The sequence below is a fragment of the Ammospiza caudacuta genome, chromosome 7 (assembly GCF_027887145.1).
Source record: "Ammospiza caudacuta isolate bAmmCau1 chromosome 7, bAmmCau1.pri, whole genome shotgun sequence".
Lineage (NCBI taxonomy): Eukaryota > Metazoa > Chordata > Aves > Passeriformes > Passerellidae > Ammospiza > Ammospiza caudacuta.
In genome coordinates, this window is record NC_080599.1 from 35436212 (window position 1) to 35461569 (window position 25358).

At 39.0% G+C, this 25358-nt stretch overlaps 1 protein-coding gene across 2 annotated transcripts in view; it reads right to left on the reverse strand.

Annotated features, from left to right (window-relative positions):
• The window catches only part of ADGRL2 (adhesion G protein-coupled receptor L2), a 158999-nt gene that overhangs the window by 70496 nt on the left and 63145 nt on the right, over window positions 1–25358 (reverse strand). For both annotated transcript variants that reach the window (XM_058808995.1, XM_058808994.1), the window contains exon 3: window positions 3442–3655. In XM_058808995.1, coding sequence (XP_058664978.1) covers window positions 3442–3655 — 214 coding nt within the window. The remainder of the gene's footprint in view (window positions 1–3441; window positions 3656–25358) is intronic.

Below are 25358 nucleotides of genomic sequence, written 5' to 3' on the forward strand. Positions count from 1 at the left end.
AACAGAACTCACAAGATCCACCTGCAATCTGCTTGCCACAGAAATGGATAATATGAGGTCATAAGTAAATTTTATGCTGTTAATTTTCAAATCTCTGCCGTGCCTATAAAAAGCAGCATTAGCCTTATCAACTTCAAAGTTTCATGACAGTTTCTGCTACAGCCACACAAATGCACTTTATGAGCAAGCAACTAGAGCAATTTCCTCAGGCTGCTTTGCATCTTCTGCTTCCCTGTTCATTTAATTTCTTCTTAAATGAAAAGGAAACAGAGGAGATTTGTCCCTGCTAAAGGACAGCAGAGCACAGAGGAGTTGGACTATTTTAAGAACTAAAACGTGCCTGAAACATGGGTCCTCTGCCACTCACTTAAGCTACTTGCTCACCAAATATTCCAGAAATTAGCTTATTGCTGTGCTGAACTGCAGCATGTGGTAGAACCTCTCAAATTTGATGGTATGCAAACGCTGGGGTTAATTATCAGAAAAGTGTGAAAGAGGAGAAGGATTTTCTAAAGGTCTAGTCCCTTTCTTCAAAGCTTTAATTTCAACCATGCCAGTCTGAAGTTTACACAGAATCTAAATACATCTGAAAGACTTTATCCTGGAATAATTGGGATGTAATTTCAATCAGGGACTAAAAATTTAATAACTATTTTACAGAGGTAAAAGCAAAGCAATGAAGTCATTAGTGTTCTAGTCAGGCTTCCTAGGAATGCATTAAGTCAAAAATCTTTTGAGAACTGCTGAAAAGAAAGAATAGGGTGAGGTAGAAAAGATTAAGTAGCAGCTCATTCTGAGAAAGAGGAGCTGATGCATCAGTGGACACTGGCAAGGTCTGTGTGCTGCTATCTCAAATTCTCTGGAAGGGGAGCAGGGCACGTGATTACATGGCTTTGTGTTAAACTGGAAACCTCATCTTACTTTTCAGTCTTCAGATTTCACAGTATTGATCTCATTAAGCCAGTGTTTTCACCTTGTAATTGCAGAAAATGTAGTTGATCTGCAAAAGCTGTGGATTAATGTTGCAAATGAATAATGAGCACTTAATAATTGCTGCAGAACTACATTTAACTGTACATCTAAACTGAATTGAGTGGTCAAACGCAGTGGTAGCACAGTTGACTGAAGTGATAAAAACAGGTCCTTAAAAGTAAACATTGCAGGATTTTAGGTAGAAATATAGAAACTATTGCTGCTTATTTCTAAAGGTAGAGAAGATTTCACCGTCATCAAAAGTTCTAACCAATTAAATAAAAAGGAAAACAAATGAACCTGATAGTCCTTCAGGTTAGATTTTTCTATGTAATTGTTGTCATCAAAATACAGCTGATGTGTTACTTTTATATATCAGATCAAGGACATGTGCTGAGTATCAAACAACAATTTGCCTCAGACAACAAAAAATTACAATCACCAATGCAGTTATAAATAAATGAAATACAAGAAATTTAATATTTCATAAAAAAATTTGCAACATTCTTCTATGCTTGCAATATAGCACAAATTGAGCAATTTTGGAAAAAATTAAGCAAGACAAGACACATCTTTTCTACTTAATGACAGGATCTAAGAAAGAAAACTATGAAAGCAAACTTCCTAATTGCTATAAATGTCAGACAAAAATAGAAAGCAAAGTGTCAAATGATCTTTGCCATTTGTTCAGACAATAAAAAAAGAGAACAAAAACGAAAAACTCTTTGAGCATAATCTGAACCAATGTCCTCCATGTGATCACAATTTTATTTTAATGTTGAACAAAGTATAAGAGTAAAAGATGGGGGAAGTTCAAAAATACACTGTGCTATCATATTTTTACAGCTGATTAACTGAAAGGGAAAGATTGAAATTTCAGCTTTTCAGTAACAGCCTGATGTCACTTCAAGCAAGACTGTGCCTCTATATTTGTCTCTGACTACCCTAATCTGTATATTTGCAGTGAACATAAGGAAGACTTTGATCAAAACACAACATGCATTTTACACAACAAGGAAGTCTACAGAGCAGCACTACATTTACAAAAGCAATTGAAGGTGGTTTCAAAGGGAGTTGACAGATTAGAGGATGATGACACTGCTGCTGCAGTCTCGATGGAAATCTGGCTTGATCTAATTAACAACTATGAACTTGAACCACGAGAAGATAATTCAAACATGATTTAAAGAAGTTATATTACCTTTTTAACAGTGTAGCAATAGACCCTTTCCCTTACTGATCACAAAACAAGCCACAGGTTCAGCACAGAACAAGAAATAAAAGACCTGATAGCCTCAATTTACCTCCAGCATTTGAAATTGAAGTCTGAGATCCAGCCCAAATATTTGACTACTGAAATAAAAAATATCTGCATATTCATATAGAAATGATAAAAAATGCTAAGAGTCCTAATCATGACAACTTAAGTGAATCAGTAAATCAAAATGGAAGGCCATTTTTAAGAGGTGTCTATGGGAATAAGCATTACCATGTTCAAACAGAACAGAGGAAATGGAGCACAGAAGGCAGTACAACTTGCATATTTCATTTGACACATCTGTGTACAGGCACCAGAAACCTTCCAGGATATTCCCATCCCCTTTTTATTCAGATTCCTCACCCTAGGAAAAAGGCACTGGGAGGAAAACTTCCAACCAATCCTGAACTCATTCAGGCTTTTAGTTTAAGCCAGTAGCAATGCCAGTGACTTATTTGTGCTGACATTTCCACAACTGTCAGTAGTAGGTGGCTGCTGCCCATGCACAGCCTTTAGCACAGGACTTTCTGTGAATCTGAGCTCTCATGCACCTTTTGTAATAAAAATACTTTTATTGGCAGCTGGGGACATGATTTAGAGGTGGAATTGGCAGCACAAGGCTAATGGTTGGATTTAATGAACTTAAAAGTCTTTTTCAACCTAAATGGCTTTATGATTCTTGGTTGGTTCTTCTGTTTTCTCTGAATGTCAAGTGCTGTCACTAGCTTGTGCTTATATGCACCTGTATGCTCGCACACACGTGTATAATGACATATAATCATCCTGGCATGCAATCATTCTGACATTTTCCATTGGAGGGAACTACTATTAGGAACTATGGCAGGGATTTACTGCATTTACTGAAAAATACAGCAGCCATTTGGAAAAATTCTCAGGGCTATCTGACCTTCTGAGAGACAAAGAAATACGGAATCTCCAAATAACTGAATTGTTTCATTCTCCTTGAAGTTATCTTTCTGCTTTTTAACTTTTGTTTACAGAATTTAAAAACCCCCAAACCTCTAATTGCAACTGGTAGTTTCTATTTCCTTTAAATATTATTAGATAGATACAATAGTAGCAATAGCAAAGTGGCAATCACAACTCAACATTTCTTACAGCATATTCCTCTCTCTGTATTAACACAGATATTTTTCCTCATTAGTCTACAGACCATGTTAGTATACATACCCCGAGATGTATATTTTTACCTTTGTGTCATGATTTTGTAGGCGTCTGGAAGGAAGCATTCTGTGTTCTCCATCTGGAAGGGGTCAGCATCACAGATCTTGTCATCTGTCCGTCCGTAGTTGGCGCTTTCGATCATGATGACATCGCTGCCGGGACACCGCAGGTCGATGGAGTAGCCTTCGCAGGAGAGCTCCCTCCTCACCAGACCAAACGGGAGTGCTGCTCGGCTGAAACCTTGGCAAAAACACAAGGACAAAATGGGGCTGAGCCTAAAGGACGCACTGAATTGGACCATTCTTTTTCTGCCACCTAAGCACCAACTCTTGTGTGCTGAAGGAAGTGCAGCTTCAACAGTCTGAGCTGGTACCATGTTAAGTGAGGTGTCTTTCACGGAACTGTCACATCCCTACACCATGGCTGCTGTGTCCTTAATCTGGGAAAAGAGGAAATTCCCTTTCACTGCTTCTAATCCTGGGCAGGGCAGAACAGTGGTGCCTGTCTGCATGGCTACACTGCACGTTCCAGTTTCCACCTCTTTTCTCTCTGCTTCTGTCTCCAGTCCTTGGGCACGGTCAGACAGGCCGTGTCTGGAAGCAGGAAGCGGCAGAGCAGGCAGGATTTGCAGAAGTGATTTTAAAAAAGAAAACAATACAACCACAAAAAAGTTGTAGCTCCAACTTCATTAGTCTTTTTTACTTTGTGTCTCCCTTTCTTCAGGAAGAGCTGGTTACTTTTGCTCAGCTATTTTGTGACCTCAGCATGGACATGATCCAAATATACATGCTGACACTTCACCTAGTTGAACTCCAGTGCTCCTTACTGTGTCTTTTACATAAACTTAACTACACACAGATAGGACTTTGAAACAAATACAGAAATTAGCACTACCAAAAATCACAGACGTGTACTGCATTAAACCTCCCCATCTCTCACAAAAATAATACATTAAATTTTAATTTTTAACGTGTTTTATTTCTGCTTAATAGAATTCCTAAAAATAAGTAACTTCTCCAATGAAGCAGTATAAAATACTTTAGAAGCAGAACAAGGTTCCGCTATTCATCCAGATGCTTAGTCTTTTAGAAACATTTTTTAATACAAAAGAATATAATACATCAGAATAAAACTATCTGCATACTACAGTTTCTTGTACACGGTTACTGATGGATTATTATTAAACAGTATTTCTGTTTCTTACAAAATTGTGTGACTTTTGGAAAACAAGCCGGGCAATATGGCAGTGTTGGAAATCTATTTCTTTAAAATAGTAAATCCTGAATTTTCAGGAGAACTTCCTATTTTTTAAAAATGCGTTCATAATACAGTAACACAAGGCCATTAATATTTCTGTGCAGGCTCTTGGAGACCAGTTGTGACAGCAAAGAGAAATAGCTGCTAAGTATGGAAAGTTGGAGCTCTGCGGTATTTTGAAAGCGAAGAAAATAAACTTTACTTCAAAAGTATGATGCACTGGAAGAAGCAAGGAAGAAAGTACCTAAAAAAATCAAGAACAACTTGAGATAACCTCTTGATAGTAAATTTTCCCATGAACCAGAGGCTATCATTTTTTCTATTGAATTCTGTGTATAAAAACTCCTGCTATATACAGATGATAATCTGTTAAGACAGCAAAAGTTTTCTATAATGATCACACAAGTATATGGATGTGGCTCCCTGGCATGAACTTGCCCAGCCCCAAGGAGAAGAGTTGGCCAGAGCCCAGTGGCTCTTTGTATTTTGTGGAACCATATCCTACAGGAAACCAGTACTGTTACTGGGCCAGTGTGCTTCAGTATTTGTTAATAAGGGAAGGAGTCAGTGCTGTGGAAAGCATCAAGTCCCACCTCAGATTCACTCCTGGCCCTCAGTGTGGCTGCACATACCATGAGCAGTAACAAACCCCATGATTTCAGGCTTGCTGAGGTGTCATGGGCTGAGAGCTGGACAGAGCTAAAACACAAATCCATCACATTAATGCCCTGCATGTTCCTCCCATGCAGCAAATTAATACAATGAGGACAGAAGTCACTCACAGCTCAGGGAGGGGTACATGCAGAGTCCCCACCCCACCTGAATACAGCAACTCTTTTCATTAATTGCCATCACAACAGCCATGGTGGGACCAAATATAATGCTGCTAGCCACTGCCATTCCTACATCCTACTACTGCTGTCAAATCCAATGCCATCCCCAGGAAGCTCATCCCTCTTGCTGGCAGCAGTGGTGCCTCTATCTCCTGCACTCAGCCGGGACTCCATGGCCTGCAGCACCGCCACGGCCTGGCTGGGGGAGTCCACCCCTCTCAAACTTTTTGAATTTCCATCAGCAAGAAGGGGAACAGCACCTACAGCTGTGTCCAAAGAGGTGTTTGTAGCAGGGCAGGAGGGAAGGGGCATGGGGTGCAGGTGCTGAGGTGTCAGTGGCTTCATGTGCAGCAGCAGCTCAGGATGGTAATGGGCCCAGGGCTGACAAAGCCACACACAGCTCCCTGGGACCAGCACTGACCCCTGCTGTGGATCCAGCAGCACAAGCTCCACTTCTGCTAGGAAATACTCTGAATTCAAACACAAGACTTCTGCAGTTATGCTACAGAAAAATCAGCAGCCTGCAAATCTTACTTCATCATCTATGGCAACTGCTATAATGACTATGAATGTGTTTTATCCTGCAGTTTTTCCCCCTGCAGGCATCCGCAAGAAGTTCTGTATCAGAACAAACATTAAAAATATTAGAGCAAGGTTAGATCACTTTGCAGGCAACAGAGGACACACCTGAGATTGCAATGTAGGTGTTACATTGCAAAAGCAGCAAGAAATAAAGCAAAACAATGCAGTATGTGTTAGGTGGAAATGCTGCTCTAAGAAATCTCTGTGGTGCAGAAAGAATTTTAACTAAATAAAATAAATAAATTCAAAGTCCACTAGCAGAGCTGCTGTGATCTTTATGCCGAAGGTTTATTTGTAATTTTTTCCTATCACCAAAGAAAAAATAAGTATATCAACAAGCAAAGTGTAATTCAATCCATCTTGCAATCCTGACAATCGAAGAAAGAACTTGTGGGAGGCCCTGTAAGCGAAAAATCAATATTGCAGCTTTGTGCCGTGCAAATGTGAATACTGCCAAATAGCAGTGCTTAGGGTAAAATGAACTGTTTTGCTCCATTTTCTCCTCTCTGAACAAATGATTTTGAAACGACAGCTTTTTTTTTTGGAGCTATAAAACGTCAAGCAATAACTCCCTGTGCTTTAGGCAAGTGATTGGAATAAATACCTCTTGGCAACAGGTGCAATGACTTAGGACTGAAATTCATTTACATTCAGGAGATAATTCCCGATAAACAGATGCACTGCCACGGGATGGAAGTGTGAACAACCGGCATCTGAATGCTTCAGCATCATTCCGGAGTTTTTTAGACCTAAGTATGTGGCTCTGTCAATAATTACTGTAGTCACCAGCAACTTTGTATCTCCAATGCAATTCCGCAGGAGTATTCCCAACACTGTATTTTCTTAGCCGAGCTGTATTAAACCTGCTGCTTGCCTTACCGAACCTCGAGCAAACCTACTTTGTTAGGCTGTCCTCCGGCAGCCGAAATCAGCATTCCTCCTCTCCCTGCTAATTGCTTCGAGGCAAACTGTGCCCTGGGTGACACCGCTCCTGCTGTCTGCCGCCCAAAATGCTTCCCATCGCAAAGGCTTTTGGTGCCTGGGCTGGGACTTCCAGCACAACCTAAAGATTAACTCAAATAAGCGTCCATTACCCAATGCAGCATATGCTGTCTCTGATTCACTCATGCTTGAGTATATTAATCAGTGTTGTACGCCAATTTTTAATTTATTTTTTCTTTTTAATGGAAGAAGATTAACACCTAATGAGAAAAAAAAAAAAAAAACAAAAAAAACATTGTTTCTGTCCTGCTGACCGTTTTGATTATAGAAAAGCTTCCTGGCAAACATATGTTTCCTGCACATTTTATCTGCTCACAACTTAGTTGAGTGCAGGCTCTTTATTGAAAGGAGCAAATAAACTGTTTTTGTGAGATCGCTTTTCTAAGATAAAAAGATAGAGGGGATGTTTAGTGGCAATCTGCATTCTTTAATTCTTTATTGATCAATCCATAGAAGAAAGACAAACTGAAAGGAAAAATCACAATCAGAATTTCTCCTCTGGTATTTTAGTCTATGAAATGAAAAGTACAAGTCCTGTACAAGAACCGTAATTCAGAATCATGTTTTGGAAATGTGATAAATTCAAATCTGGCTAAAAAAGTTTAATTTAAGTTTGCAAAGCCTTATTTACCATTCCACTGTCTTGGTTCCTTCAGAAAAATGATTTCTTTTTACAAAGATAACCTAAATTTGTCAAAGCACAAAGTAAAGTTAATGATTCACAGCATCCTGCCCACTAGCATACTATGTTTTTGAGCTGTCAATAATAAGAGAGTGTGCTAAGTTTGGTAGATAAAAGCAAAACGGCACCACCACATTTGAATGTTCATTGAATACACAGGGAAAACAGTTGAATGTAAACAGGCTAACATCAGTACTCGACATCAGAAGCAAGGACCTTTGATTAAAACTTAAAGCACAGAGAAAGTCAACATGGAAGTATAAAATTATTTCAAAGAATGAAGATACTGGGAGAACTGAGAATCCAAAACAAATCTCTGCAGAAATAGCAATATATATCTCTGTGAGCAAGGAAATATTGCTTCTTGTGTTATTTGGCTGTAACAGAAAGGTCTTTTGAAAAGAGCACATCTTTTCAAACAGAATGTTTACAGTTGTCTCTTTCACAATCTCTTTTATTTTACCATATCATGCAACATGATGATTTAAGTTCTACACGAGATGAACTGATGTGTCCTGGGCAGCATTTCAATAATATATGTTTAACAAATGTAAAGCCCAATGAAAACTGTGCCGAGAATCCTCTCCCTCTCCACTGAAGTGCACACACGCGCACACGGGAGGGTGCGCGAAGACAGCTGAACACACTTTGCCATCTGAAAATCATGCAAATGCTCAACATGGGTGCCTCAAAGCTTTTGTAATTCCTCAGACAAGTCTCAGCATCCTGCAATTTTCTAAAGAATCCCATGAACTCTGTCAAGGGAGACTTTTCTCCCAGTCTCTCAGCACCGTATATATTTCACACAGACAAGCATGTTATTTTGTTAAACAGCTTTTAAATTATCCAACCGTGGTCAACAGAACGCTACCAACTACTACAAAAGACAGAGGCAATTTAAATGACAACTGTGCTTTCTCATTCTGTCTTTGAAGGAAAAAGCCACTCTGGCAAGCCTGTCTATTAAAAGATTACATTGGCACAGTAAGAGCGTCTGACAGTGCACAGGGGTCTGGAGTTCACAGCTCTCAACTCCTCTTTCAGGGAAACCCAGCAGCCGGGCACAGCCAGCCTGTGCTGCAGCCCAGCACACAAAACCCCACTGTTCAGTTGGGGTCAAATTGGGCAGGAAGTGATCATTTCAAAAATACCCTCCTACAGCTGGATTCTCTACCATTTTATGTATATACTCCTTCTTGTCAATTAAGATGCTGAATGGAACAGACATCGGGAGAAAAGGGATTTTTTAGGAAAAGAAAAGTATTTTCTACTAAGACACACCTCCCTCATTTTTTTAAACTCATTCATAAAAATGGGATTATCTCAAAACAAAGTACATGAAAGTATCTCATTATCTGAACTTTAACAAAGAGGCACAGAGTCCTAAGGAGCAGACCTGACCATTTAAGTTACACTGAAGCCAGGCAACTTCTTCACTGAATAAATGAGCTATGAGGGGTGTTACTTACCACTGGTTTCTAGCATTCTGCTTCTCAGACATTTCATATTTCAATTGCATAACTAAAGTCTGGAAGCTTGTCTCTTACAAAATGGATATATGAATTCCTATCTATAAAAGCTTTTAGAAATATTAAGTAACTAGTGAAGGCTTTTTATAGTATTTTTTTAGATTTTATTTGAACATATTTAGCCTTTTAAAAAATTAAAATTTTAAAAATCTTTGACAAGTTTGAATGTTTTTCATGATTCAGTGTGAGCAGCAAAATTAAAAAGGCATGTAATTTTCTGTAATTATATACTTAATATTCAGTATACATAAACATAAAGTACGTATGTCTGCTTAATGAGATTCAGGAGAGAAGCCAGAGTTACACCCTCTGACTCACACAAGGATTGGTCCTGCCTTCCAGGTTCACTGAAACTTATTACAATTTTCCTTCTATGTTTTCAGTCTCCATGCAATTCTCAAATACAACCCTGTGAGGCTCTGTTCAGCAAAAAAAAAAAAAAAAGTCAGGGCTTACCTACTTTCTGTACCTTGTTAAATGATTCAGCAAAACCTAAAGTGAGCAGCAGCATCTCAGCCTTTTAATCTAACAGCGTCGATCCTTCCTGTGTAGTGCTGGCAAGGATCTCATTTAAATTCTCCTAAACAGCTCTCACCCCTCATTCAGAAGGGCAAGAATGTGTCTCTCTGAGCCAGCAGAATTAAAGGGCTTTTTTTGATGGTGTTTTTGTTAGGGTTTGGGTGTGTGTGAGGAGAGTGTGTGCACGTTAATAGCAGCAGAGAACAGAGGGCAGGGATGAGTGCTACACTGACAGACCTGCAGAGCACAGTCCTTCAGTCACCTGGAACCAGAACAGGCAGACTGCAGCCATGCACACATCCCCACATCAGCCCAATATGTCTCGACCCAACTCTGAAGGAATTGCCACTGCTGGAAAAGAGATAGTTTGGTCTTCATGCCCATTTAATCCCTCACCTGCCTGCTGAGGCTGCCATTAGAGTGCTAATTAATGCTAAACTGTGAAAATGGGCTTCTACACTTTGAATCCAGCCACACTGAAACTGGAGAGAAACCACTAATTCCTTTAATGAAAGTCACCAAACCAGAGCCTGGTTCCTGGCAGCATTTTAGCAGTGCCTACATATGGCAGATGGAAACCATGTGATCTAAACATGAAAGTCTAAATATCTAATGTAAAAATACATGTTCTTCAGTTCTCACTTAGCACCACATTGTATTCTCATACGCACGCACCTTTCCCATCCCTTTCAGTGAAGCTGTATGCATGAGAGCAAAACTTTGCCCTCTTGATCTAAAATTATCCCAGTTTAAAACAGTATTCATCTGCCAATGATATTTCTTTGCTTTTGCCAGCCAGATGTCTGTTCTCAGGCTGTAAGAATCTCCTTCCTTTTTTCCTTCACATCATACACATTTGATCCTCTGCCAGCTCACAACAAACACTCTACCCTTTTCTTTCTTGCCATTAAATACACTGCATCTTCAAAATTTCTCTAGGCAAGTAAGTCCCATGGTCTTTGTAAACCCGCCCTGCTGAAGGTTATCTCCAGTTTACCTACTGTGAACTCTCTGAGCACACCACCTGTCAGGAAGGAGAAGCTTCTGAATCAGAAACAACCTCTTAAAAAGGGAGGTAAGACACACAAAGGCTGATGTGTCAGAAATGTTGTTTCAACAGGATTTCCTGTTGAATTATTTCCTCTGCACAGGATACTGGTAGAAGAATAAAAATAAATATGCTTTTATTTTCTATAAAAGTGTATCTTGACAACAATTCATATTTCCAGTTATCGCAATAATTTTTTGATTGGAAACCATGTGTTAGGGAGGGGCAGAGGAAGAGGAAGAAAGGGGAATTTCCATCAGCAGTATTCAGAGTGGCCAGCTGACAAAAGAACTATTTTCTTCCCATCCTTAAGAAACCCAAAGCCTTGTCACCTCAGAGGCTGATAGAAGCCATGCAGAGATGTATCATTTCCTTGGAAATATGTGCATTGGAGAAAGCCAAATCACCCCAGCAGGTGACATGCTGGGGCCTCATAATAACCCTTAGTGTCCTGTGTACATCACCTTCTTAGCAGGCTATACCCTAACCTATGTAAGAAAGTCAAACATTTAATCTCACTAAGATACCTGACAATTCAGGCTCATTTTAAGTAAGATTTAATTCTACAGTAGCCAGAGTTTAAAATGCCAAATACAGCCCTAGTGCTACAAAAATAATAGATTTAATTATTATACAATTACTACCACATGGCAATATTTGAGATCACAACTGCAAACTTAAAAATGGGACATCTTGTTTACAAACAGAATTACATGTACATTAGAAATGGAATCAAGAAACAATATAAGAGTTCATATACTCTCCTTTGTTTCAGTAAAATGATGGGGTGGAGTCAATTGTGACAGTATAATTTATAGTGGAAAAGTTATGTGGTTAATTTTAATGATGGCAAGCTGCTTAAAGAGTGCTTATGAGCATGCAAATAGCACAGCAACCCCCTTCTGGTAAGTATAGCTTCAGAAACATTTCAGAGAACACAGGGGTAGAAAGTAGAACCCTTGAAAACATAAAGGCAAGGATCCTGCAAATGAAATCAAAATATACAGTCATACCTTTTGAAAACAAGAACAGCCATGTGATGAATGTACTTTAACGTAAATGTGCCATCACTTTAAATGTCCCCATAAGTGGATACAAGAGCAGCATGCAATCTTGGAAAATACCTGTCAGAGTGAAAGGCTTTCTTCCTGACCTTACCTTCTATGAAATATTTGTGGATCTTTAAAACACCATTATGGAGAGGAGAGGGATGTACCACACAGTTTTTACAATGTACTTAAGGTTCTGGCACATTCTGTGAATCATTAAATAATTCTACATACATACTTTAAGAGAATGCTCTGAATAATAAATTGCATAAAGAAAGGAAAACTATTTCATTTTTTGTAAACAAGTAGGTAATTAAAACTCCTATGGAATATATGCAGTTCTGACCTGCTCCCTGGCAAGCAGGGAGTAAGAATAGCAACACAGGTACCATTTCCAGAGTAAATAAATGGAACAGGCACCTTTTCCACCTGTCAAACTGCTGTTAATCACCTGTAAAGGAGCTGCATATCCATATGCCTCATTGCAAACATGAAAGACAAGGGAAATAAAGGGACAGGATAATTAAATTCCACCAGGACTCAAATTCAGGGCTTCTGAGTTTGAATTCTGGATTTCAGTCCTGGAATTTGTGTCTTCCTCACCAACTTTCACAATGTGTATGGCAAGAATGCTCTCAGCTTTCAGAGAACCAGCTAATGAAGGTTCATATGAAATGAATGAAAAATCAGGATCCCTGAAAGCTCTGAGTACTAAGATAGTAACTGAGCAATTTTCCATTATCGTGTGTAAGAGTTCCATATTTAATACTATTTATATTAGAAAGTAACAAGAGGCATGAATAGGCACTGTAGCACAACACAAAAAGTAAAACTTTGCATTTGCTGATTACTTCAATTTAGAAGCACACATCTAATAGCTGAAAGACTGTCTTTCTAAAGCTCTGCATTGATCTTAATGCAACCCATAAAGAAGGCAAGGGCTAGGAAAGCTCTGCACCACACCCAGGAAAGAAATAACTCTTAGGTGCTCAAATATAAACTCAAAACCAGCAAGATAGAAGTGCTGCACCATTACTACAGATGTGAAAGGTAATTTTCTCAGTAATTAATCTGCACGGTGCTTCACTATCCCAGGTCAGAGTTATCTTTTTAAAAACTCTTTCCCCACATATTTAAAGCAAGTATCTCAGGAGACAGCTGTGAAGTAGAGAAGATCTGACTGCTCCACTTTTTTTCCACACCACCTAAACCAAGGCTTTGTTACCGAGAGCACGGTGCTCTCCTGATCCATTACTGAGGTGTACAAACAGGCAGTCCTGGCAGGGAGAGGGCAGGGATGGATCCTGGCAGGGAGAGGGCAGGGATGGATCCTGGCAGGCAGAGGGCAGGGATGGATCCTGGCAGGGAGAGGGCAGGGATGGCTCCAGAGCCCGCTGCAGGGCCAGGGCAGCACTCAGTGCCCAGAGCTCTGCACACCCAGGGCACTCTGCTCTGCACTGCCCACCTCTCAGCCCTGCCGCTGCCTTCTGCAGCGCTGAGTGTTCTTAATCAAGGTAATTTCCATATCGAGCTCAGAGCATGATCAAAGTGGCCATTATGGCAGCGTAATTGAGGAGGGAATTGTTAATCTGCTGGGGATGCCAAGGAGGGAAGGAGAAGGTTAGGGGTGTCCAAAGGCGGCAGGAATGAGCAGGTGTTAGGGTAACTATTTAAATTAGGCATCCTGACACAATCATTTATAACAGGGCTTTAGACTCCCTGGAAGGCACTACAGCTGGATATCCTATCTATTCTACTCAGTAAGCAAATAGCATTTCTTTTGGTCCAAACAGTGACTTTAGTAAGTCTGCAGTGAGTGAGCTGCATTTAATTAAACTATTCTCGGCAACTTAAACAATGCCATAGTACTACTGCAGTGCCTTTTCTATTTCTGCCACTGCTGAATTTGACCTCCAAATCTTTGCTGGGATTCAGCAATGTGCAGCCCACTTTAAATATACAATAAAGGCAATGTTTGAGCTCCAAAATCAAAAGGAACCCTACTTTGCACAACGGTTTTCACATACACAAGCCTCTAGAAGACTGAGAGGGTACTTCATGAATCAAATGCAAAATACAGAAATAGTATTATCTCCCACTGAATTGCTGTCATCTCTGAAGGATGTGTTGAGCTCCAACATTATACAACTCTTCATAGTAGCAATTTTGTAATATTTTATCTACTTGAAAATAATAGGGAATTTTAGGTAAGCAGAATCTTAATTACCTCAATTAAGTTCTCATCCTGCATCACTAATATCATTGGGAGCTTTGTCATTAACCTCAGTGAGTGCAGGACAGATTCTTTAGAATTTAACCTGGATACTCAATATTCTTGTTCTAATGAAAAATGCATTAATGAGCTTCTTTAGACTACTCAATTTTAAAGAAGCATCTTCCCTCAGCAGCCAGCCTCCCTCAACAGCCTAATGGGGCACTGGTGCATGAGTGAGCCAGAACTTGACACAAAGAGTGTTTAGGTCACTCTAAGTCTTTTTATTGACTCAGTGAGCTTCATGTTCAGCCCACCACGGGAAGAGCAACACCTATTGACTCACTTCAGGAACTCCCTGAGGTGGAGATGCTAAAACGTGTATACACTTTTGAAATTAAAACTGGAGTGGTACGGCTGAAAGACTTTATGCAGTGAAATAAACACTATTAAACCAAGAAGTCCTCCCTATAATTAAAAAATGACACAAGTTTTCTACACAGTTTGCACAGAGGATCCTCAATGCATTTCAAACACTACCTTTTTTCCAGTCATCTACTGGGACACATTATGGGAAAACCAGTGATCTTCTGTGACCTTCATTTTATTTTATTAAATGCAGCAGACTCCTCATGCTGAATACGAAATAAAAAATATGCAACCCAGGAAAGCACTTTGAGAAAAAATGCCCTTTGGAAGACCCAATTTCAATCTTGATGTATAATGATACAAATTTGCCAGTGACATTTGAATAAAAATATTATTTATATTATGTGTTCAGACTTCTATTCTGAATTACTAAATTTAGAATGGGCATTGAAGATCAATCTTCAGTCAATGCTTTATAAACATGGGAAATACATATTAGAAATACATCTCAAGTTAGAATAGACTAGTTGTACTCCCCAACTTTAACCACAATTTAGGAGATATTTTCCTTTTCAAATAGCTATCCAACTGGTAGTAGAAAAAGCTCCCAAGTATCAAAATACTCTTTGTTTACACAGCACTGGCTGATGTATTGCTAATAAAGCCTTCAAGGAGAAAATAATGTGAATCGCCTGAGCAAGGGATACTGACACTAGCAGATATTTTATCTTTCCCATAGCTCTAAGGACAATTGAAAAGTATCACTTGTTGCAGTCCCTTGAAAAACTGGGTGGGGGAGAAGGTTAAGAGGTCTAGTATTCCAGCTAGTAAGTGCAGATTAACAAGTCACCACCCACCATAACATCCACTGAGTTTCAGTTATCTGCTGTCTGAGTCACCTGACCAATATTCCAAATGCTAAACACGGAGCCAAATTTGTAGCTGGTTTAGAGCCACATCAAGGTGGGAGAGGTGTAGCTCGTCGTAGCAATAATGTGGGGGTATTCAAATTTGGAAGGGAGGGGACTTATGGAAATCCTTCTCCCTAATTAAATCAGAGAATGAGAGTTTGAAGTGGTAAATAATAAATCACAAAGAATCCTCAATCTGGTTGTCAAGGAAACCAGTATGCCTCTGCCATAATTGCTGTGAGCCCAATCTTGCCCTTTTTGACATCAAGCCTTATCATGCATTCTGGTCAGAGACTGAGAAAGTGGCTTTTCCATTCCTCTCAGGCAGAGCTGGGGCTCGTCTCGGCGCCATCCGTCCCCGCCTGCAGACAGTGATGGGCATGGACCACTGAGCTCCAGCACAGCCCCATCAGCTCCTCACTGAGACACGGGACAGCCACTCCCAGCCAGCCAGACACTGCTCTGCAACGCCACAGCAGCTGTGTTTACTAGGAAAGCATTCCTAATTTACTGGTGCTAACATCTGCAGCCTGGTTATCACACAGCCTGTCACCAGTCCCAGTTATTTCCAGCTCCCTTGTGCTCCTACTCCCTTAAGCACTTCTGGAAGCAGGAATCAGCCATTTGTTTCACTCATGGACATGCAAGATGCTTATGAAAGAGATGAAGAGGGAAAGGGAAGTACAAGACAAATACGCTTTTAAAAGCACAACAAAATAGATTAAAAACTGACTCCATGCCAAGTCATTCAGATAGCTCAATGCATCATTGTCTTCTTCCTCTGCGATGATAATTACCTTCTATAAACATATCCAAACTTGTTTTTTCCTTCTGTTTCTGGTGTAATCACACATGGCCACTGGATAAGCACCAAACTTTGAGCATAAGCAATTCTCAGTGCTTCAACATCAGGAAGGCCAAAAAAGGAGGGTAACTATATTAGTGTCTCTATCTCATCCTTCAAGAAATCCTGAAGCAGATTTTAGAGGAAGTATCTTCAAAGTAAGGAAATGGGAGGAACAACAGGCAAGTACCTTATGTTCCCAGCCGACTTTAAGGAAAAGAAAATCTAGAGACACAGGGAAGAATTGTGAGAATGAAAAAAAACCATATAAACTCTTTTTAAGAACTACAGAGAAAAAAAGACTACCAGAAAAATTTCCTGTAGATTCTTTGAATCTTCTGCAACTAGTAGACTGGTTCCTTGCTGTTTTACTAATGGATAAATTTTCTTTTCATTCCTAATCTGTTCCAAGCAACAACCACTAAAACCATTTCCTTTAATATATTTTTATACATTTAATGTTAACAAAACATGGTAAAAGTAGTAAGACTGATACACCCTTGTGATTTTCATCCTTTGCTGTACACCATTCTAATGATCTCCATTTCTTTCAGTACATAAAGAATGTAAAAGATTCAGCTCAGGATCCAAATTTCAATGGGACTGAGGATGCTCACTGCATAATTCCAAAACTTCATCTTGACACCATATTTGGGTAAAGGTAATTTACTAATTTATATTAAACCATTTTTACTGAAAGGGGTGTGCTAACAACATTTTCGTCTGTCTGCTCAGCTACTACTCAGAGATGGCTATTTAGTCTTATTGACTCTAGCAACTGGCAGCTTTTTTTTGTTAAGTTGGTAGATAAACCAAACATCTCATCAAAACATATGGTGTGACACAATTTTGCTGCTGCAATATTCAACTATTCAAACATTAACTAAGCGCATTGGTAAAATCCTTTGTTCAACAGATCTGTAGACATGCAGTGCATAAAAAGCAACAAATGTTTGTTCCACAGCAGGCTCAATGGCAGCAAACTAAACTCTCCTCCAAACCAATCCAAATCCCTTCCATATTCTTCTTCCAAGGAAATATAATGCTGGTGTTTGGTAGCTAAGAGAGCTTGAATTCAACTCTGAACTTTGTTCCGAAACAATTCATAGTTGCAAAGTATCATGAGATAATTCAGGCTGAAGTGGATTCCTGCCTCTTATATACATACTCAAAATAGTCTTTAATCCAAATGCTTCTTACAGCTATAAAACTTCAATCACATATAGGAAGAATTATTCCTACATAATTTAAGAACTGAAGCCCCTCTAGTTGTCATCCCAGTTAAAAAGGTACAATTATGGATTAGTTACAACCAATTACAGTAATGTACATTACTCTCTGTATGACTGTATATGCCTCTAAAACTTGATTGCCTTACCAGAAAAAAACAAAAAGATAATAAAAGTTTCCATCAGAAAAGATAACACAGAAGTAAATGATTGAGCCATTTGAGTATAAATACATTCATTTGCAAAATACACATGTACATCCATCAGAAGAAAAACAGGCCTGTAGCTGATTTACAGATAATTTACTATGGCACACTCTTACTACTATTTCACTCTTATTTGAAAAATTAGTCTGGATTCCTGAGCACAATGACAGGAACCAGTTTATTTTTTGTCTCTTGCTAAATTTCAGTGATCTTGAACCTTTAGGGCTAAATATCTCTGTGACAATCTGTTTTTATCATCCAAGAGTTTCACATACTTCAAGACTCAAAGAACGGTGTCACTGGCTTTCCCAGTGACACATCATGCTGGAAAAGGAGTTCAATATTACCCAGGACCTGCTCCATCATAATCCACTGTGAAAAAAATACCTCTGTTTCTTCTGTTGGTAGGAAGCCATAATAAGCTGATATTTCTCCTCTGAACAATCTTCCAGGTGGCCAATTTGATTTGTCAATTCTTTAGAATTTTTATGTCCTTTGAACAGTATTCTATCCACTATCTTTTGTCTTCACCTTTTTGCTTAGACTCCTGCAATTTTGAACAAAAGCTTTCAAACCTCTTATCCTCTATAACACTAAATTCTGGACTTCGATAAGCTTTGCTATTATGTGGGGAGTTTTCGCAGAGCATGATTGGCTCTTCTTCTGACTCCAGCCTGCTACTCACACCGCATGAACTGGAGCACAGGCAGCTTGTCCTGTAGCTGTGGGAAGCGAGGGCATCCCACCTCTGGCTGTGCCAGCCTGTAGCAGGCAGCAGTGGGGCGCTGCTCCTGTGCTTGTGCAAACTTCAGCTCGCTGCCAGCCTTCAAACCACCCGAGAGCTGTGCTGCAGGGCTGAGCACTGCCTGCTTGAGGAGGTTGGGCGTGGTACCACTAAGCTGGAGATAAGCAGTTTCTGAACAATTCTGAACTCAAATGAAATCTTAATACATGCCTGTATAGCTGAAACATCCACAATTGTCTCCTGCCGTAGTTATGAAAAATGGTTATTAGTTCTAATAGGCCTAAGCTACTTTTAGAGAAATTCTATCTCCAGGCTTCATCACCTACCTAAACATCCTCTTTTTGCCATTACCAGACATTCCTCTATTAAGAAATACAGGCAATGCATCCTGCATTTCCTCACAGAATGCCAACCATATTAGCAAAAAGGACTGGAACCAAAACAGGAATAAAAAATTAAAGGCACTCTGAAACAAACTAGTCATGATGCTTATTTATAGGCGACTTATTTATAGGCCTCTTTCTGGGAGAGTAAGACCAGACTGAAACTCCAAAGCAGCTCACCATAGTATCCCCTTTGTGAAAGTCACAAAACATTAACTCGAGGAAAAAGCTCTGCGTGCAGGGCACTGTTCCACTGACCCTTTTCTTTCTTTCTTTCCCTGGTCCTTGTCCTTCTCCTTCCAGGTACCTGACAGGATTAGATACAGTTCACAATCTCCAGTTGAAAACAAAAATTGTCTTAGTATCAGATTCAATATAAAAACATCCTAGCTGCAGAGGACTGATAATTTTAAAGGCTACTATGGCCAATGATTTTGAAAGACAAAGCATTTCTTATGACAATCCTACAGACTTATAAATCAGAAACCCTTCAATTTTTAAAGTTCTGTTTTAGGCACTTCCTGTTAGCCCTGGGACACCAAGGCTGTAACAGCCACAGGAGATGGCATATCAGAAGACAAAACAAGGGGTATCTCACCCCAGTAGCTAGTGAGAAGCTTTATGAGGCTTTCCCATCATCTTCCTTCACCTGTATAGCAATAAACCAGCCAGCGGAGCAGACAAAGGAGATAAATTTGTGCAAGCCTTGCTCAGGAGGGCTGCTGGAACTAGGACACCGAAGAATATCAGAGTGGAGGCAGTGTTACCAAGAAAAAACAAATTTGGCACTAATATGAAATACCTGACAGTTTGGAGTCTAAAACTTGATCAGTTCTGAAGGTTTGTGCTTTATGAAAAGTAACCACTAAGACACCTGCAGAATAATTCAATGAATTGGAATCTTGGCTTCTTTTCTTTTTCTGAAAATACCACATTTTTCTTAGGTCTGCCAACAGTTTGAACAAGTAGCCTTAGATTAGAAAGGTGTGACTTGGTAAACAAACATACAAAAAATTAACTTGTGAATTATAAGTACTTGAAATAGAATCTGCTGTGCCCACAATTCATATTAACATGGTAAGCTCTTACAGAATGCCTTTTCAAGGAAAGAAATATATTCCTTGTGTGTTCAAGTATAGAGCCATAAACCATATGAGACCCTATTTATTTCAAATTTCCCATGATGCCATTTACTCCAGCTTTTAACCTTTTATGTGACATTGAGCTATTTTACAATCATAAAATAGTAGGGAAAAACGACCTGTTAATTTGAAAGGGACACATTACAACATCTCTCCCTGGCGCTATAATATTTTAATTTCTTTTTTCCAAGGGAAACCAGTTGGAAAGTGACCATCTGCTAGTCTCTTAGCACTATTCAAGCAAAGCAATGCACAAAATGTCCTCCTTTCCCAGAAAGAGTAGGACCATTAACTGAAAGGAATTTAGGATATTGTCATGTGAGTTTAACAGATTGATTAACAACAAAATTCAATCTCCATTTCTTAAATTATTGTTAAATATACTGACTATAAGATGATGATATAAAACTGCTGCACACTGTATGACATCTAGAGCAGTATAAGAAATCGGAAACTTCCCAAGAAATAAATCAGTATTATTAAATCTCCTATGCAAATAGTGTTCTTCTATTTTGAGTGTTAAACTAAATGCAAGCACACTTTACAAGTACAGTTCTATTTCTCACTTCAAAATACACAATGTGCTTTGGACACTGGGTAAGTTTTCAGTATCACTCAAGGTTTTGAATATTTCAAAACAGTTGATAACGGCAGTGAAAGAGGAAACTCGACAAGCTCTCCATGCTGATAAATATAGAACTTTTTGGATGAGTAGAGCTCAATGGAGCCGTAATCTTGGCTGGCACCTGTACATGATACTATAACACATACAGCTAGAACTGCAAGTTTGTGAGAATAAATTAAATTCAATTCGCATTCATGTTAGCACTTTAAAAGATGTTGTCAGTACAACTTTGTATGCATGCAAGCCACTGCACTTTTTAAAGTTTTACCCTTAATGTTTAGAATTCAAGCACAGTGTCTCTAAGGGTTAGGAGATACACTGGCTGCATCTTAGTTGGCCTTTATCCACATTATTCACATCTGCACCTCCTCAACATGCCTAACTAAACTGCAAATTAGGCTGAAAATAAAGTAACTACATTTCAAATTGTTAAATTCTAAACGAGTTTATCGTATCTGAATTGTGAAATATAGCAGATGTCAAACGCCCTTACCAAAATGTACTCTACAGTTGCCTTAAATCTGCACTATATTTTACTTTAAAAGCATTTTTTTCTCTTGTTCCTCCTCCTAGTCTCTCTCTCCCTATGAAAAAAACAATCAAGCAATTCAGGAATTTATACCAGTAGCAAAATACTTGCTAAATATAAAAGACAGTTTCTCGCTGTTTTATGGAATAAATAGATCTTTTTGATCAGCAATTAATGACATAGTAGTCATATCCATTTGCCCAATAAATGTGTGAGTCTTACTGCTTTCCTTATTTTTATTTATAAATTTCATAATGGCAGTAAGGCACTTTAAACTGTATTTCTCAGGGAATACTGCACTTTGGGGACTGTTAAAAGTCACTTTGCCTTCAGCCTTTATCACCCTACGTGAGGTACAATAAACACCGAGAAATGTGCTGCCTATTGTGTGCCTTGTTATAAAGTTTAGGTCCAGCAATTCTCCTGTCCTTTCAGTTTGAATTTCCTTTCTTCCCAAGCCTTTCTCAGACATGTTCTTAGCCAGTCTAACTGATTCATCCTAATTTTAGATGACACACTGAGTTGAGCAGTACAGGCTCAAGTTATGCAACTTTAGCCATTCACATGGCTAAAACCTTACCTACTGCTTATTCCATTCAGCTGTGGCTAGGGAGTACTGCTCACTCATATGTTAGACTCTGGGCCTTTTCCCTAAAATATTTCACTATTCCATAAGAAATTTCCTGTGCTCTTTTTCAGTGTCCGGTTTCCAGTAGCCACACATTGCCAGGCTTCAATTGAGTCAAACAGACCTTGCTCACAATGTTTCTCAGGATCCAGAGCACACTTAATAGAAATTCACTGAAGGTTGTACATCATTTATGGAATCTCTTTACCCTGGGGAAAGACAATCTAGTGGTATTTTTGCAAGGTACAGAGAAGAGTTCTAGTCAAGCAGTAAACTACAAAATCTATTCAGAAGACAGTGATCCTCTAAAGTTGCTAGGATGTCATGCAGATGTTCAAAAGCCACATTATCTGCAATTGCCTTGGTTCTTGGATTGGCTGAATCAGACAAGAGAAGGCCAAGGCTACAAACTTGCTGTGAAGATACAATTGTTAATTCTCTACGTGGCTCTAATACTCACACAAAAAGCCAAGCATGCACATAAATATGCATTTATTTGCTGTTATGTTAATTTTGTTAAAAACCATCAGTAGTTGATAAGCTGAACAATGTGTGCAATTTTGAAAGGCTTTGCAAACATAGATGTCTGACTTGACCTTATGACTATTTTCTCCTTCAGGCAAACCAATATTATAACCAGAACAACACGAGAGGATGAACATTGTTGGGGAGTTGCTCACTGTGCCTGTCATACCCCGTTAATGCAACTTTGATTTGCCTTTGTTCTGACAGTAGCAAACAGCTGCTTGTAAATGAGCCTCAGTCCCTGGGCTGCCTCCCATTATTCCACACTTTTGTTTGACAAGGTCACTTGCTGTGGGGATTTTGGGGAGAAAGAGTGTGCAGCCTATGGAATTAGAGTTAAACCACAGGCAACCCAGCTTGAATGCTCTTATTATATTTTTTTTCATAGCACCAGCAAAGCAAAAATAACAAAGAGAAAATCTTTTACTCCGTGAGCAAGTCAAACTTTTCTTTTTCCCAGTGTTCATTTCATAATCCTAAAACTATCTTACAAAAAGCAAGTCATGTTTCCATAAATCCCCTTTCATTCAAATCTTAACAGGATTTATATGAAAGATGTATTTAATTACAAAACAGGATTAACAAAAACAGATTAATATTGTTTTGTTCATCCACTGCTACAATTCATCAGGAGACAATACTGAGCTACAGCTAACAGCAACTCCAACAAACACTGCAAAAACATGAAGAAACAATCTGATTTATGCCAGTTTTCACAGGAAATCAATTTATTTTTGATAGGAACTAAAGCACATTAGTCTTCCAGAAAGAAAAGCATCTCATAAGCAAATTATTGCTATGATAGCTGATATAAGGGCAAGCAGACATTTCTCTGGCTGGGGTTTTATGATGCTGAATTAAACTGTAAAATCAGTTCACAAAGATATTAGGATAGTACCTAGTGCTATCAAATCATCCCTGAACCTTCATTTTCCAATTTGACCTGTGATCTTGAAGGCAGTGAAAGCTGTCATTTAGGATAGCCTGTTTCTTTGTGACAACTGTTGCTTTTGAAGCCACGCATAAACAAGGAATAGGTAGCAAATATTCAAAGGGATGGTTGATGTCATGGGAGGAGACAGCCAGTGGCAGTCTGCAACCACAGATGAATCACTGCAGTGCGCTTTCAAAACTTACAAGTGAAAAGAAAAGAGCTACTGACTTTAAAAACGCCTTTCAGGCTCTTCAAGAAGGGTCACTGAAAACAATGAATGGAAATCAGTCCAAAAACCTCCCCCAGCAGCCAGCTAAGCTATTCCAAAGGGACAGCCCGATTGTTCAGATTTTTATCTCATCAACCCAAAAAGTGACTGAGCTCTTCCTGCCCTGAATCGTTTGCTTCCTAGCTCTTTGTTTCGCCACTGGAAGAAATGTCTTCATCACAAAGGCCTCTGCATCCGCATTGAAGAAAAGCACACAGACATTTCTGGAATCTTTGACTTAAAAGTTGAGTCTCCTGGTGTTCTCAACAAAAAAGCAAAGATGACTGTTAGACAAGTTTACACATCTTCCCCAGACTCACTGAAAATGACTGAGCTTGGAAGATTAGATTTATGACAATAGGATTAGGATAGCTAGCCTTCTACTCTCTTCTCTCTCCAGCTAATTCAGCTTGAATCTCACTCTCCACCACAAATCTGTCAACGTGCAGGTAAGAGAAGTCTTCCCAAGTTTCAGCTGGAAGTAGTTTCCCTTGTCAAATGCAAGTTACAAAATACATAATTAGTGACATACCTAAAATATTCTAACCGGATTACACTTGAATTATCCAGTGCTAACAAGCAGTCATCAACAACAAAGTCTAATGATAATTCATGGTGACAACACTCACTTTCCAATAAAGCACCCTGAAAACACTCCAGTAGCTGACTGCCAGAGTGCAGGATGGGAGGTTGTTAGCCTCATTTGTATTCACAGGCAGGCAAATCACTAAAAGTCATTTACATCCTTCCATCTTTCTTAGTTCATGTCAACAGCAGGTGGTCTATCGATACTACCTTTGAAATAAGTAGGTGGCTTAAATTGCCTTCAAATTTCAGTAAAAGCCCTGAATTATAGAATAGACCTTGAGTCTTAACTTTCCTGTTTTCTTTGTATGGACTGTAATAGAACATGAATAAGTACAGCATGCACTTTGTTCATATTTAATCTACATTAAAAACTTAGTTTTGCACATAAATCTAGGCACCTTAATCTTGAGCCTCAGCAGACAGTCGCAGACACGACCATTATGAACTCAACAAAGTGAGTTACAGACGTTTATTTGTAAGGGTTTGAGTAAAATCCGCAACAGATTACAAAAGATTTCTATAGATGATTTTCTTTTTTTTTTTTTTTTGTTAAAACACACATTTTTGGGATAAACAAATGAAGATTGACTTTTGAATCCTTCCATGCATGTGTTTAAGTTTCCCTGCTGTTAGCCCACTGGGAACTACTCCTCTGAATAGATTACGTTCACTACACACTCCTAGGGACATATGTCTTCTATTTTTCTTTGTGGCATTGTGACTATTTCTAACAGTCAGTTTAAAAACACAAATGTCTGTTGTCAATCAGGACCAGTTTCTGATGAAGTGAGAAGAAACACTGCCTGAGACAAGAATCAAGGCCATCTTCATGCCCAAAAGAATACACAGCCAGCAGTAAGCAACATCACAAATGTGTTAAACAAATCCAGAATAGATTAAAGTAACTAAAACTAGCATTTGGTTGCTTTTCTTCTGTGATGTTTGCTTTCACATTTTGACAACTCCCTCAGAATTTGTGTGAAATTCAGTGTCCGCCAGCATTACTACTTTGATGTCTGCTTTCAAACTTCCATAAAGAGCAGCGACTTTTGAAACACAGAGGTCAGTAAGAACTCTGCAGACTGTGCAGATTATGCTAAATTAATTCCCATGTTTTGGTCAGCAGGTGGAGAAAGCATAATACACTGTCTCAGTATCCCTGAAAACCAAAGCTGGGGTCAGTCCCCACCAAGCCATTGCAAATTCAGAGGCTTTGTTTATTACCCTGTCAGGCTTCAGCTTAGCATTAGTAAAATATGACATGCAGGATTCACATTTAAAGGTCTGAGTAAGATTTTGTTGCT